General features: G+C 40.5%; 2 protein-coding genes across 3 annotated transcripts in view; one reads left to right on the plus strand and one right to left on the minus strand.

Annotated features, from left to right (window-relative positions):
* Window positions 1–16,421, plus strand: part of lsp1a (lymphocyte specific protein 1 a) — a 29,722-nt gene extending 13,301 nt beyond the window's left edge. The window contains exons 5-14 of the mRNA XM_080458251.1: window positions 356–632; window positions 1,808–1,933; window positions 2,144–2,167; window positions 3,179–3,220; window positions 3,821–3,852; window positions 4,148–4,232; window positions 4,457–4,597; window positions 4,944–5,042; window positions 6,251–6,356; window positions 14,947–16,421. Coding sequence (XP_080314377.1) covers window positions 356–632; window positions 1,808–1,933; window positions 2,144–2,167; window positions 3,179–3,220; window positions 3,821–3,852; window positions 4,148–4,232; window positions 4,457–4,597; window positions 4,944–5,042; window positions 6,251–6,356; window positions 14,947–14,972 — 958 coding nt within the window. The 3' untranslated portion in view covers window positions 14,973–16,421. The remainder of the gene's footprint in view (window positions 1–355; window positions 633–1,807; window positions 1,934–2,143; window positions 2,168–3,178; window positions 3,221–3,820; window positions 3,853–4,147; window positions 4,233–4,456; window positions 4,598–4,943; window positions 5,043–6,250; window positions 6,357–14,946) is intronic.
* On the minus strand, window positions 6,690–17,187 carry LOC308106477 (uncharacterized protein). Of its 2 annotated transcripts, XM_080458250.1 has the most exons (3): window positions 17,059–17,175; window positions 12,152–14,342; window positions 6,690–9,209 (listed from the first exon to the last, which is right to left on the minus strand). In XM_080458250.1, exons 2-3 carry the CDS (start codon window positions 12,206–12,208, stop codon window positions 8,442–8,444), a joined length of 825 nt encoding a protein of 274 aa, XP_080314376.1. In that variant the 5' UTR covers window positions 12,209–14,342; window positions 17,059–17,175; the 3' UTR covers window positions 6,690–8,441. The 2 variants fall into 2 exon arrangements, with proteins under 2 accessions (XP_080314376.1, XP_080314375.1); XM_080458249.1 differs by having other exon boundaries at window positions 6,690–14,342; window positions 17,059–17,187.
* Between the last annotated feature and the right edge of the window lie 1,828 nt (window positions 17,188–19,015).

Genomic DNA, 19,015 nt, shown 5'->3' on the forward strand with positions numbered 1-19,015 from the left:
GCTTGGACTTTCAGAAGCAAACCAGATTCATGACGTAGACCACTATAAATCTACAGCCAACACTGCTGTTTGTGCAGCGGAGTCTCCTAACAAAATCTTAACAGGGAAATGTTTCTATTGATCATCTTTTTGTAATGATTTTTCTTATTGATTTGAATAATAATAATAATAATAATAATAATAATAATAATAATAATAATAATAATAATAATAATAATAATAATAATAATAATAATAATAATAGATATTTTGAACTGAAAATAAAATCGTTTTTTATTCCCTTAATAATCATCAATCTAAATCCAAATCACTTTGATAGCAACACCAATAACAGGTGTGGTTCTGTTCTCCACAGTGGAGCAACCTGCAGGGTGGATGGAGAGGCGGAGCAGGAGGTGGAGCAGGAGGTGGAGCAGGAGGTGCAGAGTGAGCGAGAGGAAGCAGAAGAGGAGAAGCCCACATTACACAGGGAGTGGAGGTCAGCAGTGGCCCAACAAAGCCCCAAAGAGGAAGAGGACGAGGAGGATGAAGAGCTGAACTTCACACACAGAGGGGAGGACCTCTGCCTCCGGACAGAGCCGAGACACAACGTGGAGGAGTTGAAGGAGGAGCGAGACAAGGCACACACCAAGGTCATTACTGGTAGAAACTCTCCTAATGTATGTCTACAGCATAAAACAACAACAGTGTGGTTCCCTCCCCTTTTCATGGATCATCTTCCTTCTCTACTGTCACACCAACCTCTCCATCTTTTTCAGCACTACATTCATGTCCAAACCATGTCCCTCCCTCATTAATGCAAGACATTTTTTTCCCTCTTGTTTCAAGCTTTACCATTGGGTCTATTAAGCCATATTATAATATTTGATGGCAAAAGATGAATGAATAACTGGCAGCAGAAAATCAAACTTGTTGGAGCCTTCCTCAGCAAAAAACAAATCAATCACAGACCCACCCTGTCAAAATGCCTCCATAGAGCCAGCAGACAATTGGGGGCAGCTGTTGTCAAGGTGGTGGAGCAAATTTTCCTCCATTCCATCTGTTGGACAGTTCTTGAGAACGACATTGAACTCCGAAGTTGCTCCCAGTTTTTGGCAAGAACCTTCCTTGGCACCCATTTAACTGCCAACCTCTACATTGATGTGTGAGACAGTGAGTATATGAACGTGACTGATCATATAAAGTGAGACTGGTAAAGCCGTAAAAATGTCTCATATGATTGAAGTCCACTGAATTGAAAGAAAATAAAGCTTGTCAAAGAGGATAGCACCAAGATTCTAAATTGAAATCTCATGGTTCTGCTCTTCGGAATAAATCGTTTTATCTGTACATTCAAAATTTGACACAAAAGCATCATAGTAGATGAAAAAAGAGTTGAACTATTTCAGCTATTTGTCTATACATGTTTTCTCAACAGGAGGGAGAGGAAGCAGGGATTTTTTTAAAATCTTCTTTCCTTCTTTTTTTTAATGGCTTGATGAAACGTGCACATCTTCGTTTTAAAATCTCCCGTTAATAGTTTGGCTCTAAATCTGAAGCAACAAAGTAAAACTGTTGCTTTGGCTTGCAGGGTTTTTAAGTGAACTGTAGCTTGAAAGCAGATATGACGTAAAGCACGGGGAAGAATTCCAGCTTTTAGCACCAACTCTTTGCCAGCTATTCATTAGTCCTGTACCACCAAATATCCCAGTACTGAGAAGTAGAGTGAACGGCTTTTTAAGTGTTTTCATGTTGTTGCTCCTCAATGAAAGTGATTTGAAATCCAACTGCTGACTGTTAAATAGGCTTTGCTTCAATGTCATTCCAGAGATCAGAGGAGATCGGCCACAGGAGGGCCGAGGAGGTCAACGCAGAATCGGAGTTCTCGGCCTGCAGCAGCATCGACAGCGAGGAGCCGTTAAACTGCTACGGGCCCATGAGCCCCACATTCAAGGTAGCTCATAAAACCCAGGGTGGTCTGTAGCGAGGCTTCAGGTTTTTACTGGATCTCCTCATGTGTGGAGTGGCCATTGTTTTTCTTGTTGAGGTAATGTCTACAGCTGTGGCGATGAAATGATGGGTTTGTTTTTTTGTTTTTGTTTTTTTTAACACATTTTAACCAACTGTGTTTTTGTCTTTTTGATGCTCCCTGATGTCTTTCCAGAAACTCCTCATCCAGTTCTACCCAGTGAGTACGGTGCTAATATATTTTATGTGATGTTATAGTGATATTTGTTGTTTTTATCTGATGGATGAGCTGCTTCAGTGTCACACAAAACACAAATGAACCGGTGGCCTCACTTTTTGTAATAGTACACTTACTAAACACTCTGGAAAAGCTGTAAACCTGTCTGCAGTTTTTGAATGAATCGATTATACAGTAAAGCGATTTCTGCCAAGGATTTCCAAAGTGAGGTGAGATGAGCCCCCTACAGAGTTTGAACCTGTAACCCTTCATTAATTTGTTTATATCATTTTGAAAAATCACTGCTTTAAAGATTACTGCCTGTCTCTGTGTTCAACTAGCGGACTGTTTGCATTCACTTCCTTGAAGCTGTTGCTCTTTGCCTATTGTAACTAAACTAATGTTCACTGGTGGAGGAACTTTCAAAATAAGTGTCAAACGATCAGTAAAATTAACATCTGCTTGCGGCCACATTATCTGTAATGCATTAGCAGTCCATGATAACACATTAGATTCACTATTGCCAAGCTGTCTTCTGCTGTCCGCATGTTTATCTCAGCTGTTTAGTCGCTGCCTCCTCTTCTTTTCAATAAAATGTATTTATTTCAAAAAGTGTGTAAATCAAAATTTTAGAGCGTCGACCTCCAACTGACTTCTGCTGAACTTATAAGTGAATACCGCTATGTGCATCATTAAGGCACAACTTAAGGAAAAAATAAAGTTATTAGGTTCCTTCTTTATCAGCATTAAATACTACTTTATAAAAAGAAAATGTAAGTACCTTGTAAATTAAAACGAATGAATCGTCTGTATGAAGAAGAAACATGTGATCTGCCATTTAAACTCCTTTATGTCTGCCAACCAGCGCAGTCAGAACTAAAGCTGGATTTCACAACCTTAATCAATTTATCCGGGGGAGTTTAAAAAAAGGGCTCCAAAGTGATTGAGGGCAATGGAAATATTAAATCATCGTCTGCAGTGATCCGTGCCTCAGCTCAGTGTTTCTCTGTGCAGGATGAAGCCAACAGCCGAGTCTCGACAGATGGAAAATGCACGGTGAGCTCCTCTTTTCAAAAACGGTCGGGGTCAAAGATAGCGGGTTATGTCATCCAGGGCCAGCTCCAGAAAACAGACGCACTCAGAGTCTCCCGGGAGCCTCAGTGCAAAGAGGAGGGAGAATGGCTCTTTGTTTTCTGCATGTCATAAGATAGTGTGGAACACTTTATAGAAAGATCCCCATGCAAAAGTTTAGAAAGGATGCTTTAAAAAATACTTGTATACTAAAGAGTAGGAAGTAGAGTTTGTGTAAATGTTTATTACTGTTGTAAAGTGCCTGGATGTGCTGCTGCAGACGAGGAATGAGAGCTCCTCGGAGGTCTGTGGTTTGTGTCAGTTCTAAATAGCCTTAGTAATTATGGTACGTTTAATGAAAGATTATTTGACAGTTTATTGGATTTGCTGCATTAGGAATCACTCATGTATAAAAATGGAAAGCTCAGTTTTATTTTATGTATGTTTTGCTGAACAAACCATGGATTTATTTGGTATTTTGTATTTTTATGTGTGTTTTGCACAGAAGGCAAAATTACTGTAACATATTGTTTTGAAAACTCCTGGGCATTTTTTATATTGACTGTGTTCTCTTTTTTCCTTTAGATTATAGAGAGGACGGAGTCTCTGAGGAGAAGGTGAGGCAGAAAACATCACCTAATGCATTTCCAATACAGAAAACATGTTTAAAGTGCCAGTATACAGTCCATTTATAACAACATTACAACTGCATCTGTTGTCAATTATCCTGAAAATAAACAAAAAATGATTTATGTTAATACACAATTGTTCAATTTGATGTTTGGAAATGAACAACAGCACCTTTGGAAAGAATACAAACCCTCTGCTTTGATGAAGTATAACTGAAATCTACACAGAATATGAGTCAAATAATCTATTAGATAATCAAATAATTGATCTTTTCTCCTCCAGCACCAGCAACATAAAGAAGACGCCTCCACCTGCTCCGATTTCCAAGATTGACAAGAAGCTGGAGCTGTACACTCACGCTCTGGAGGTAAATCTATTAGCAAACTGTCAAAACCAAGAGGTTTTTGGTTTGATTCTCCACCGCGGACATCCAGTTCTCCAGGTTGTGTCCAAGGCAAAGAACTTAATCACAACACTTCTTCTAGTATGCTCTCGGTCCAAAGCAGCATTTCAAATTTAATCCCTCCAAGACCTTCTGAGTTCATGCAAAGAAAAGGTATTCCACCTGGCTGATGGTATTATTTATCTCAGGTCTCCTCGAAGGAGGGAAGATCAGGCTGCCAGGCACTGACAGACCTGATGAGTCCCACTGAACCTGTCGCATCCAAGAAGAACATGTTTGAAGCTCGAGAAGCCGGGACTCAAAATAATAACTCAGTCACGCCACACAAGGTCAGTTTGAGCTCCAAAAATGATGACGATTCCTCCCAATATGTTGTTTCAAAAAAAGTGTTATCCCAACATTAATCACTTTTGTGGAGTTTAAGTCTTTTTCAGTTTCATTGTGCTTTTTCACTGGAGCCAAGGTGTTCAATACTGATATGAGAAATGCTGTGGATAGAAGCCTGAATCCAGAGTGTATAATGCATATAGTGCAGCTTCACTGTAAAATGTGTTTTTACTAAGATCTGCACATATGACATGCATGATAAATGGATTTCCTGGCTCCATGACATCTGTATAGGTGATTGTTTTGATTGAACTGATGCCAGGAATGTGTTTTTCACTGCCGCCTCAGGACGCAGATGTTTTAAAAGTTGGTGTGGCTGATCTCATCAACCAGTGGGTGAAAGGAAGTGAAGATGGAAGCAGGTGTAGCTCGCCGGTCAAGCCTGCAGTATGTCAGATATCTTCCTCAATGCACAAACCGCCATTTTTGCATGAAATATATTATATGTATTCCCCTTGAGCTTGTTGAGTTTTTCAGGGCACGTTACCCTGCTTTCATCTCATGTGCATATTTTCCACCCGCTGTTTGGCCGATAACTATACCACAATTTGTTTGCACTGATGTAATTACTTTCACATTTTCTTCTTCACTGTGACCTCTGTCATTTCCTTTGACTGTAAAACGAACTTCTGCCAGTGGCTTAATGTGGATGCCCTTGTTATTTCCCACGCTCAGCTGCAGCTACATGCGTGCAACTACAACCTGCAGCCAATTCCTGCCAAGAGCAATAAAATCACCACTTCATGGTGTTTCCAGCACCCATCGACCTTAAACTGTGGAATAATATTGAATCGGTTTATTTGGTAAACATTAAACGCATATCTGTGTTTTAGGAGTAGCATTTAAACCCTCAAATAATTCTCTAGAATGGATTCTTTTTTCCTCCCCCCCCCCCCCCCCCCCCCCCCCCCCCCCCCCGCCCCATTTTAGTTCTTATGACTCTTTCTTTTGCTTTATGTGCTCACACTCCATGCAGCCCTGCCTCTTTCCATCTGGTGTAAATCAGCACAATTTCACTGAGCAATCGGTGAAAGCCTGCCACCGTGTGGTAACAACAACAAACTGTGTTTCCATGTTATTCATCTGCTGTCAGGGAGACAATATTACACATTATCTCCTGGCGGGGAAACAGTTTACAGTTTGTACATGTGAAGAGTATAAAATTTACAGTCTGGTGATCGAAGCTTACGATTTCTTCCTTTTATTATTTTTATTTTGCAACTTGTTTTTCTGGAAAAAAGTACCGCAACATTTATATCTTCTTGATCTTATTTGATCTTTATTCAAAGATCTTAATTAGGCTCTGTGGCGTTTCTGGTTTCTGGTTTAGGATGCTGATGTCACATGACTCCTGCTGGAAGCCTTGAAATTGATAACAGAAGGAGATGTAAAATTAAATTAAAGCTCACCATCAAGATGAGGCACAAAATCTAACAGATCGGCCCTCGTTACCCTGCTTGATTTCTGCCTGAGCTCGGCTTGTCACTCTGGTTTAAACTGTTGGCCTGACTGAGACGCGTTCCAGTCGTCCTAAACAGTGGGTGAATGCTGATATTAAACATTATGTTTTGAGGGGACTTGCCTCTGTTTTTCAGGAGAGCTCCTGCGGTAAAAAATACAAGTTTATGGTGACAGGTCACGGGAAGTATGAGAAGGTTCCCACTGATGATGGCTGCAGTGAAAATGTCAGCTTTCAGTCAGGTAGGTAAAACCTGTCAACCATCCATCATGTTCATGACACAAACTGATGTTGAATGTTTTAAATATTCTGTTCTTCAATGTAAGTTTTTATTTGTAATGGTGAAAACATTCCCAGCAGCATGATGTTGATTTGTTAACTTCTATCATTGTAGTTGTATTATACTCACAAATACAATTACGTTTTTAAAGACGGAGTATCTGCAGGGAAATAGAAAACCTGCACTTTAGAACCAGAAATGGCTTTTAACAACAATCCTAGTCTATTACTACGCATTACTTGCTAGAACCATATAAACAAAAATTTCAAAAAGAGACAAATACAATAAGGGAGTTTCACAACGCTTTATGCATTTTTAAAAATCACACAATGAACAAAGGCATGTTAAAGCATCAGTGTAATAAATGGGGCTGTGCTTAGTTTACAAGGGTTTAGTCTCCCTCATCAAGTGAAATTCCACGTTGAGATGATCTACTTGGGAAAAAAATGCTTTTTTCATAAAGTTCAGCAAAGAGACAAAACGGATCAAAACAAACATCCGAACTTCGGATAACAACCGCGATCCTACAACTGTATTCTCTTTATTAATCAGTCAGTCTTCCTACAGTAGGCCTATCATCATCATCATCATCATCATCATCATCATCATCATCATCATCATCATCATCATCATCATCATCATCATCATCATCATCATCATCATCATCACTATCGTACATCCTGTTTGTGATCAAAACTCATCCATAGCTTTCTTTACTTTATTCCACCCAAAAATCAAGAAAACAAATAAATTGATGACGTTAACTTGGATCAATTAGTCTGTTATAATGGAGACAACCATTGTATCATATCACCAAGTAAGACACTGCTGTTGATCTCTGTCAGTCCCATAGAAATGATGTGTCAAACTTGCCTCTAAGTTAGTTTAGTTGTCAAAGAGAATACTTCATAATCGTACTATTTACACTTTAGTTGTGCTCAGGTACAAACACCACATGTCTGTGTAGAAAACCCTTCTTTTTTTTTTACTTACAAATGATGATTAAATGTTTAATGTTATAGTATTTAACTCTTTGGATTCCACATGGGACTCTACCATCAGTCTCTTGAATAAAAACGTAATTCTTTACTTCCTCACATGTGTCCCACCTCCCTTAATTCGTACCACTGTAAAGGTTTCTATAAACTTAATCCTCGGCCTCCAGTAAATGCAGCTGGCACTTAGTGGACAGAAAGCGACAACAGCTTTTGAATCATCAGTCTGAAATTATTAAAAACCCCTGTAACATTAATATGAATGCTTTATTGTGACTGACCTTCTTTTGATCCTCACCTACACAAACCTCTCAGTTCCTCTCCGACACAACCTCCACCCTTCGTTTGTCTTTTTGCAGTTTTTCCCAAATCCATCTGCCCCAGGAATGTAAAAGCCCCAATTATTACAGCGATTTGAAAAAAAAAAAAAAAAAAGGCCTACCAGAGGTGCACACTAAAAGCCCCACTTTGTTTAGAAAAATAGAAAAGAGATAAAAGCTTCAAAAATATAACCATCTATTGAGTGACTACAATACGTGTATCCATAGCTCGCTCTAGGCCTCCATCAAATGAAAAAGAAAACATGTTTGTGTGCTATTCCTTTTCTTCTTTATCTTTATTCTTTTAAGTCACATTTCAATTTGACTTTATTAAAAGTGCTTAAATGCCATCCATGTATTAAAGCTGTAATAATATTTTTGACCCCATACGTGCCATCAAAGGTCATTTCTACTTATTTTTACACCTTTAATATTCACAAATTATTCTAATATTCACAATATAATGAATGAGTCAAAGATTTGACACGCAAATGGTTTTAAAAATAAATTGTGACAATGCTCCATATTTGGGTGAAGTAAATATTCATTATGCAGTTATCGATCTCTTTTTGATTTCTCTCAATTAAAAAAAACTAATTTTGATATAATTTTCTTAATGCTGCTTCCTTGCTCAAGATCAAGTCACTTTTAAATTCTTTTTTTTGTGATAAACCACACAGGAGATAGTTCCATTAGAAATCCCTCTTCATTCATTAATGACAACAGTCATTATTATTCATCAATAGTTGCTGATGGACCGAATCCTCTGGCTTTTCTGTTAAAGTCCTTGCGCTCGTCATCCTGAGATTTGCGTTTTATTAACCCTCTTTCGAACACTGCTGCTATTTTTGTGAGGGGCTTCTCAGCAGCTTCTTTCAATTTCCTGGCATTAAATTTAGGGCTGTAAAGTAAAATTGGCAGACGATTAACAAACGAAGGAACATCCACCTGATTGTCTTTGGAGGGCTTTTTCTCTTTGTCTGGATCTCTCTTGCTGGGGTCGAGCTGGTATATAATTCGCTCCTTGGTGGAGAACATCCCAAAGAGAAGTGCGTCCCACATCTTCAATGCCTTAGGATCTTCTTTGGTTTGGACCACCTCCTGACCGGCCGAGGGTTTGTCATCGACTTCATCTTTTTTCTCGTCGTTGCCTTCGGACTTGACCTGAGGCTTTTGCTCCAGCTCTGGAAACGCCGGTTCTTCTGCCTCAACAACCATGTGTTTCTTCAGCCGTGTCCAACCGCTGAGCTTACCCTTGAGGCCTTTTGGCTTTTTGGCAGCCGTTTGCGCAGAAGTTGAAGCGGGGGGTTCTGCTTTCGCAGACTTCTGGTCAGCAGTTGAAGATGCAGTTGATGTCGCTGACTTCGTGGAGGGTTGGGCTGCCGGGGTGTCCGTCGGTGTCGGTGCCTTCAGAACGTCCTTGCCTTTGAGTCCAGCGTTCTGCTGAGATGGCGGTGATGTTCCTCTGATTGGGGATGGAGCTTTGATTGAGACTGAGGCCTGAGGCAAAGAGGCAGGAGTGGCAGAGTCAATCACAGCAGCTTGAACTACCGGGGCTTTTATGTCAGTATCTGCAGCTGGCTGTGCTTGGGAATTGTTATTTACTGGTTGCTCTGTTGAAGGCTGAACATGACTGGATTGTTTGTTAAGCAGGGTAATGTCAGAGAGGGATTCTGAAGTATCTGTATGTAAAAGTGTCACTTCAGCTGCCACTGTAGAAACAGTGGCAGTTGAAGGCCTTTGTTCTTCCTGCTTAACTTTTAAATCTGCTTGTTCATTATCTTTACTGGTTAAAACATGATTGGCATTTACTGGAGGGGTACCTTTTGTGGAGGGGAGTTGTACTGCTTTATTGGATTTAGATGCTTTTGTGTCTTGCATTTGGGAATGTACCTCTACCTCCGAAATTGAAATGTCTTTTGCTGTAGTTGGTTTCATTTCTTGTTTGGCGATCTCTTCTGAAATTGACTTATCAGACCGCTGATCCAATTTAGTGGAATTATTATTTTGTAGAGGTTCAATAGGAGGTTTAATAGGATCTGTAATGACTGATGACAGTTTTGGTTCTGTCAAGCCGTTGGGAATTGGGCTAGCTAAGGCAAAGGAGACAGGAGTTTGAGAAGATTGAGGTAAAGTTGGGGTATAGATCCGTTGAGGTGTATAACAACGTCTTCGTTCTGGTAGAGGGGAAGCCCAAGGTCTAGTTGATGTTCGAGGTCTTTGTGGGACTTTTAAGTCTTTAGAGGCGTCATTGAGAGTCTGATCATGTGCAGCACTGTAGTTATTCAATGTATTGTGTGAGATGATTTGAGTATTTACAGTATGGCTGTTAGATTTTTTTGTTTCCTTGACAGTGTTGGAGCTCAAAGAACTAATGCTGGTGTGAACGTTATTTTCAGAACGCACAATCTGACTTGCTGCTTTTGTAGTTTTCTGCTCTACGCTGACATTGTTAACTGCATTGTAACTGGCAGAAATGGAAGTTGCTGCTTCACTTTTAGATTTGGCTGCAATCTTTGGACTTGCCAGAGATGTATTGACTATGATAGGCTGACTGATACCTAACTGTCCCTCTACAAGCTGCTGAGTGTCAAACCGCTTCTCAGTTGTGTCAGATGACATGTTTCCCGTGAGTGGAATGGGAATAGGTGCAACCTCACCAGAGCCAGAGAAGGGTTTAGGGTTTATTGGCTGGACTGGTGTAGCTCGACTCCAGGGTCTATCTGATTTCATCTGAGGGCTTTTTGGCGGGACCTGCCTGATTCTAGGGCTCGAAGGCACAGGCAGTACAGTAGCCTGCGAACTGTTAAGTGTTGACTTGCCAGATATTTTTGCTTCTGCTGTCATTGGCAAATCACTTTCTGAGTAAAGTTTGTTGAGAAGTTTGGTGTCAGCAGTAGGGGGTTTATGAATATTCTTGTTTGAACTGAATTTGTTCATCTGTGCAGTTTCATGCTGAATAACCTCTGCACCTTCTGGTTTCCCAGGTGAAACGGTGCTGGCTGAAGACTTTGACTGGTTTGCAATTGGTTTGTTGGATGGTTTGGTTTCAGTGCTTGGCATGTTTTCTTTTAAAAGATTTGAAGTTGGTTTTGATTTGGTTTCAGTACCATGAATGTTTGCCAATCCAAAAGGTGTGGTGGGTGAATGTTCTAAAGGTATTTTCCCAGTCAACAAGCCGGCTCTCTCATTGAATACTTGTGCATGTACTTCTTTTTCTACTGTTAAGCTGGTACATCTGTTTGTGTCACTATTAATATTGTTCGATAGTTCGGCCATTGTGTTTTCTTTATGTGGCACAACTGCTTCTTTACTCTGGAGAGGAGTTTTGCTTACCCCTAGAGTTTCACTTATTACACTGCTTATGTCTGCATTAAAATTTCCTACTTTGACAATGTTATTATTACTATTAAATACTGTGTTGGTCTGTGGGTTTACAAGTACATTATCTTGATTGTTAGTTAGCTTTTGTGCCACTTTTACTGGCACATTCGATGGATTTTTCTCTTGTGAAACCTGAATATCTGAATAAGTGAGTGGTTGATTAGTGGTAACGTGCAGTACTGGGATGCCCGCTTTAGGTTTCACTGAGGAAGCATTTAAAGTGGGTATATTTGGCAAATTTGAAGAGGGTAAACCGTTCATGTTGTTTACAGTTGGATTATGTTTGGAAGCTTGACCCTTTGCATTAAGTAACTGTATTAATTTGGTTCGTTGCTCAGGTGAAGATACTGTGCAGATGCTTTGGGGAGCGTAACATACAGATGCCGTGACAGGCTCATGAGTTAAAACTGATCCTGTGGAGGCAATCGTTTTTCCTTCAGTGAATTTGATTTGGAATTGAGATTCATTTGTATTAGTACCCAAAATAGAAGATGATTTTACAATGTTTGTTTTATCACTGTTTTCTTCGATGTGCTGTTTGATTTCTTCCTCGTGTTTGTGTGGAATTGGGACAGGAGCCACTTTGCAAGGAAGAAGAGTTTCTGGACTGGGTTTGGTGGGCTTTTGCGTGGCTGACATGGATGTACCATCTGTGATGCTACTCTGTGTTCCAGAAGACTGAACCATTGGCTTATCATTATTAGTATGATTCCTTACAGGCTTGACAGGGAGCTGAGCATTGAGAGCATAAACTGATGATTGACCCAGGCTAGCAGTTTGATGAGCTTGGACTGGAGCCACCTCTTCTTTTCGAGGCTGGTATTTAGCATTTATTACCTTGGGTTCTCCTGTCCAGTTTTTATTAGACTGCAAAATCGGAGGTGCTTTTTCATGCTTAGTGTCTTTTTCTGGGACATTTCCCATCTGTGCTTTATGTTGTGTTTCAGTGTTTGAATCTACGCTAACCCAGGTGGAGGAAGAGCTGCTAACTGTTAGACATGTTGTTTTAAGCGCTGCTTCTATGGTAATCTGTGCTGCACTTTGTGTGTGTACCTCACCTGCTTTAGGCATTGGTATTGAAGCCTCGGAGTATGAGGCTTTTGGTGTGGATACATCAGTTGTGGACTGTTGCACTGAATTCTGTGCCAAGCCAAGGGAAAGCTCAGGTTTTATTACATCCACATTAGAAGTTTTAAGTGATTGTACTCCAATTTCATGAGCTTCCGACTGACTTTCCTTAACATCTTTGCTATGTGTGAAAATCCGTTCAACTGGAAGCTCTGAATCCTTTGGAGGTGAAACCAGTTGTGAACTCTGAACTGAAGAAGACAGATCCATGTGTCCATTGAGCTGTCTGTGGGGCTTTGAGCCTTCCAAAGATAGATCCATTTTGTCTGTTGTGGTTTCATTAATCCTGGGTGATTCAGGGCTGCAATGGGATGTAAGAGTCCTAATGCCACCATAGGCAACATATTCCACTGGAGTAAGCCCATAATATGTAGACCGTGATTTGGGCTTTGAGGTTGCCAATGACATTTGATTCTCCAATAGCGATGACAAAGATTTCCGTGCTTCGAATACAGGAGGACGATAGGGGGAAAATGCAGAAAATGGACTTGGCGGTGCTTGCATTAAAATCACTGGTGTTGGGTTGAGATTCTTTGGGACTGAAAGAAATGAGGGAACCTTTGGCAAAGAGGAAACATTGTCTTCTGAAGCTTGGTCTGTTATCAACTTTGTGGTAACAGTTTCTTGTACTATTGGTTTGACCACAGACAACTCAGATGCAGTCATATTTTCACTGTGGTGCATTTCATTATTGGTAACACTTAGATTTATTGTACTTCCTTTGATATCTAGAATGTCTCTCTCTTTGTAATTGCTGGCTTGTTGAATGGACGTTACGTTAATATCAGCCTGCTCTTGTTCCTCTGTGGGAGGCGGGGGTTTCCTTGTTGCTCCAGCCTGATGTGATGGCTTGTGTTGTGGAGCCTCCTTGGGAAGAACTGGTGCTTGTAAATCTTGGGAGGTGTTGAAAGCAGGACTTGCTGCAAATAAAAACGGGTTTGGTTTTGATATTTCAAAAATGGGTGTGGAAACTCGACTTGGTATATAGGCAGGAGTATTAGGTCTCACACTTGGGGTTCTGATCGCAGACATTTTCTGCTCAGTTTTCACAACAGCTGTTTTTTCCCGGTATGCAGCAGGTACTGGTGTTTCCATGTTTGAGTGGGTTAACAATGTAAGGTCCTGGATGGACGTGGGCTTGGAGAGCTCATAAAATGTTGCCTTTGATGTATATATCCTAGTTTGTGTGGCGTCGGACCTCGGACCATTCACTGCTTCAACCAGTGATATTTTTGAGGCAGTGATTTCAGGGGACATCTGACTTGGAGCAAAGTTGCCATTACTGATGGGTCTAGCAGTCCAAGATGACGTCTGGCACTGAGAGGGATCCATTGAACGGCTGTTTGTCTCCCTCTGGCTGGAAATAAAAGGTTGTGTGTGAGTGTTTGAAACTGATAGTAGCCCTGGGACGGGAGGTAATCCTGCAACTTGAGAAGGTGCCGGGCCCAGGCCACAGTTGAGGGTGGCCGACGATAGGGTCAAATTGTGAGTTGATATTTTAGGGCTGGATTGCGACACAGTGCCTGGGGCGACTGTTGTGGCTGACCCATAAGAATTAGATATCCTGTTCGAATTGAAAGTAGGAGGCCATTGTGGTGGTGGAACCTGCTCAGGTGGCAGTGGGGGCGGTGAAATCGAAGGTGGCATCATGAAAGGACGTGCATCGTCGAATAAGAAAGAAGAGCACTCGAACAAGGGAGCCACCTGGTCTTCGGTCATCCTGATGTGAGCTGTATGAGGCTGGAGGGGGAAGCTGCCAGTTTGGCTGCAGGTATTGCTCTGAGGATGAGGGAATGCAGATGCAGAGGGATCGTAGAAGGAGCTAAAGGGGAAACTGGACATGGAAGGCTCTGCATTGTAGATTGTATCGGGTGTCCTCGGTGGGCTGGACTGATCACTGTGCTCGAGGTCCGTGCTCGCTTCGTTGACAGGCGACAAGCAAGCGCGAAAGGGGATGGGCGTCTGAGAGAGGCTCCCTTTTTTCTTGGCTCGCTTCTTCTTAAGTTTCTGAAGCCTTGCGTTGTCTTTGCCCGGTTTTGGCATTAAGGGTGGCGGATACTGCTGGGAAAGGTCAGGCTCCAACCCGTTCATGTAGCCGACTTCCATCAGCATTTTGCAATCCTGCAATACAAATGAAATATGAGTTTACTTATCTTTTAGTCAAAATCAGAATCAGGCTTTAAGCATTAAAGAATTATTTGACAAAATACTTGCTCTGGTAATTAATTTAATCATACCAGGTAATTTAAATTCTCCTAAAATGACTCCTTGTTAATACTTTTGTTTGAACAGACTAAAAGGTTCCCAAAACTCCTTTTTGATGAAACAAATGGTATTTTGCCAATTACCTTACATGTAACTGTTGTGTCTTTTATGTCTGAATTGGAAATGATGCCATTGCCTTGTGCAATGTTCTAAAGAGGGTTTTTTCTTTCTTTTTTTTACAAAACAAGGTTGAGCCAAAAAGTACATCTTCAGTGAAAGAAAACAAAGACTATAAGCCGATGATCACAACATTTACATTCAATAATATCTCCTTATATTCATATTCAAAAATTATATATTTGATTAGAGTTACATATTTAGCAAAAATAGCCATGTAGAATAGATGATTAAAGTGGTACCAATACTGATGACCTTTTTGTTTGTTTGTTTGTTTGTTTGTTTGTTTGTTTGTTTGTTTGTTTGTTTGTTTGTTTGTTTGCTTGCTTGTTTTTCTTTACAGCTGGACCATACTATGAAGATTTGTAAACCATGTCAGGAGGGGGGAAAGAACCCAAAACAGCTGCCACTATCACTTCATCATTGTTCTTATCTTAAGCATTAAGTTGATAAAATACTTTGTTAAATCTTGTTATTATCTCTTGTGATTTCCTGGAGTAGTAAAACCGAGTAAGTCTTTTCTGTGTTTAATCTGAACAGATATTCATTTTATCCTGTGAAAAATATTTCGAGGTAGTTTATGTGTCTTGGAATATGATTAAAAAAATCCACTTCAAGTGATTACTGATGTTTGAGTCCACAGTTTTTCATCCAGCTTTCTGTTTTCACCTCTGTTGATTTACTGCCAGGCTGTCGCCATCATCATTTTTTTTTTACTCCATTGCATAGTGTATTCAGCTGTTTGCCAGCTGCACTGATTTAACCCACACTAATGACTTCGAGACAAGTCTGCAGCTGACCTTAGAAAACTATGAGCTCCCATGACAAACGTGCTCATTAGCGAGTTTCAAAACTCTTAATTGTGTCCTGAAGATGCTGCAAGAGAGCAAGAAGGATGTCTCTTGGAAATAGAAAGGCATGTGAAGCTGTTGCTTATGGCAAGGCTTCTTTGAAATGATGACAAACTACTTATGAAAATAGTCTCTCAAGGAGACTGTCAGATTTATAAATGACCCCTGCAAGAAATAAATGTAAACCCAAAGGATGGAGACTGACACATACAGACGGGTGACCAAGTTCAGGCAGGGAGGAGGGGACATCAGCAACAAGCTAATGTCCATAACCAAAGAAGCTCAAAACATGCAAAGTTGGAATCAACTTTTCAGCCAGTGACTTCACAACAGCACAAAACAAACAAGAAAATTACATTCCTTGCAGTCCATTTAGGATTATTTCAGACAAACTGTTTAAAGTAGAGCTTCCTAGTGGAGTTTTACTGTTTTAAATGACTCATTATAGAATATAATATATATTGTCATATGACTTGGCTGTTTTACTACATTTTTAGTTGTTTGTCCTGACAAGAGTGGCAACCGGAGCTGAATTGTTTTCTCTCTGTCTGAATACTGGAGTGTCTTTTGGTTGGCACGAGAAAAGGTCCACGGTCTAATTTTAACCCGGGGGAAATAAGAGCAAACATCCTGACACCGACCACCTGCTGCCCGCCGTCCAGCACTCACAGAAACAGCCTCAGTCTGCTGGAAATCAATCTGACACCCAAATCCTCTCAGAGCTCCTCCGACTGTGAACCCAGCCTTGTGTTTCAGAGCGATGATTTCTTATACATTTTTATTTATGTCCTGCAGAGCCTGGGTTTGGATCAAGTAAAGCAGGAGGATTATAGCTTGTGTGATATGTTCCATTAGTTTAGCCCTACCTGACTTAAATGTTGAGATTAAAGAAGGTGTAGCATTGAAAGTGTTTAAACGCCTTGAGATGTTTGTATTTCTGAATCTGAGTAAATGTTTATTGTTATTCCCTGTTGTCAGAGTGACTTCTCTCATCACAGTGACAAGGAGGCCAGCTGACAAATGAGAAGCCCCCTTTTAAGGCTCTGGGGTTGAATATCTGGGAAGCTTCCACTGCAGCAGCTCAAAAGAGGAAAGTGTAAGATTAGCTTTGTGATAAAACTGTGCTATGACCTCAATCTATCGAGGTTTAAAGAAGTCAATTAGGCCAAATAGAGGAAGATCATTTAATTATTACAAGGCTGCTGCTTGATTATACTGAACCACTTACCTGAAGTGAGAGTTGTTGCAAAGTAAACAGTGTGAAGTAAGAAAGTGAATAGGAATGGTGATTTGAAGTGGATTTAAGGATCAGAATGTATGTAATCCATGTGCTGATGTGCAAGTGTGCTTATCTGCTGGCTTATGCATACTTTAAACAGCTATGGCACAACATAGTGCAGAAACATTTAAAATGCCAAACATTTGCATTGCAAGCTCTCCCTCTCGTGGATATAACGTCTGATATGTTTCATGCGTTTAAGATTTCAGATCGTGCACGTGCTTCTATCAAATGTTATGCATCGTTTGCAGGTTAGCACCTGGCCGACAGGTTCAGCAGAACCACCAGCTTGTCAATCAACAGACACTGAGTTTGACTGGTTTACCTTCGGCGAGTGGCTGTGGGGACAAACTGCTCTCTGCTTGTTAATCCCGGCTCAGAGTGCCACTGGGCCGTCTCATCCTGAAGTAAACTGGAGCCTTAGGGAGTGCGCCACAGTGCCCCTGGCCACTCCAAAAATAAAACTGTTGCCTTCAGTGCATGTTGCAGGGGCAGATGGGGGTTTCCAGGCCACCTGAGATGGCTGAGGTGCAGCCCCTACAGGCGGGCAACAGTCACGTTCACCTGAAGGAAGGTGGCAGCTCAGGCGGCCGCAATGGTCAAAGCTTCAGCATGAATGGACCCTTCATGGTAGACATGAAACCGACTGGTATTGCTGGTCTGCAGCCCTCACTAGGGTGTTGCTTTTAACAAAATCACACCTTTGCTTTGAGAACCTAGAGAACCTAAATCAAAACGACAATTTGGGATATTTACAAATCCGCTCGAATATGTTTGAATTTGGGATACACTTTGGCCATTGAGGAACAAATTGTACAATAATATAACCACATCAATTATTCTTTGCTTGCAAATACAATGTGCCACAAAATGGAATAGTTTATCTGGCTTTGTATCATTATGATAAAACATTCTTCTGGAAAGTTAATTCTCTGTAGTTTAGAACCCTTCTTCATATGCTCTTGACTGCAACCGGAAGAGCCCACCTGTCCTCCGTCTATACTGCTTTGTCCTGTTAAGTGTTGTGCAGCCAATCATCAGCTAACCATAGGTGGAGACAACGTACAAAAAATAATCTCACATGCTTTATTTAGGACTGTGGGAAGAAACCCACATGTACATGAAGAGAACATGCAAAGTCTACACAGAAAGACCTGGCCGGAAATTGAACCCAGAACTTCTCACTGTGAGGCGAGAGTGTAAACCACTGCTGCACCACACGGAATCCCTGTGTTTTAAGTGTTGCATGTAATTCTATCACCCCAAATCAGAATCAGAATCAGAATCAGAATCAGATTCAGTTTTATTGGCCAGATATGTTTAACATGAGGAATTTGAATTTGGTAGGTAATAATAATATGGTAATTATGGTAAAGTTAGTCCTTCTAAGGGTCTACAAGAACAGCTACAATAGAATATTAAAATAGGCGTCAAAACAAGTGAGTTGGGATTATATGTGTGACGCTTTGTGCGAAGAAAATTGATATCTGTGGTGTGATTTGTAAATAAACCACCTCAACCCCACCAAAATGTCATTTCATTAGGATAAACATTAGAATTGAATCTGATGTCAACATAATGAATACAGCTTAATACTATAAACTGTTGTGAACATCACAAGTAAGACATGTAATAAGACCCTGCATATAAGGACATCCCTTCCTGACTCACACCTTCAACGCCTCCCACTTCCTTAGATAATGTTCTCTATAGCCTTTGTATCCAGACATCCTTTACCAACAAAATCTTGTCGCCTTCCTTTGAAGACCTGACATCCAAAATTAGTGTGGCATTTTATTTCTAGGCTGTGATTTAGTGTAAATTACTTTTCAATATGTTATTTGTGAAGATGAGACAGATTTCACAAGGTTTGTCTGTGAAGATAATGACCTTCCAAGTGTAAATGTTTTTGTTTTTTTTAAAGTGACTGCGTATGTCTAACACAACTATTGTTTTTATTTTATGTGCAATAAAATAGATCTTTCTCATAGTCGCCTTTCTCAGTTACCATCAGACACAATAACTATATAGAATTCTAAAATACTTTGCTTAAAAAAAAAGATAGGTGGATCTATCACAAACTAAATACTCTGTGTTTGGTTGGAAAATGTCTACAGTTGCAACATCTGTCAGCAAAGGCTTCTATAAACTTCATTTTACACCATAAAACTATTTACTTGGATGGAATTCGTGTTTGTGTAGAAGGCAGCGTGAAGAAGTGAGGCTTGGCCGCCATTAAACAGCTTTCAATATAAATATATAAGAATAAGTTGAGCATTCAA

Source organism: Lipophrys pholis (assembly GCF_963383615.2).
Source record: "Lipophrys pholis genome assembly, chromosome: 2".
Taxonomy (NCBI): domain Eukaryota; kingdom Metazoa; phylum Chordata; class Actinopteri; order Blenniiformes; family Blenniidae; genus Lipophrys; species Lipophrys pholis.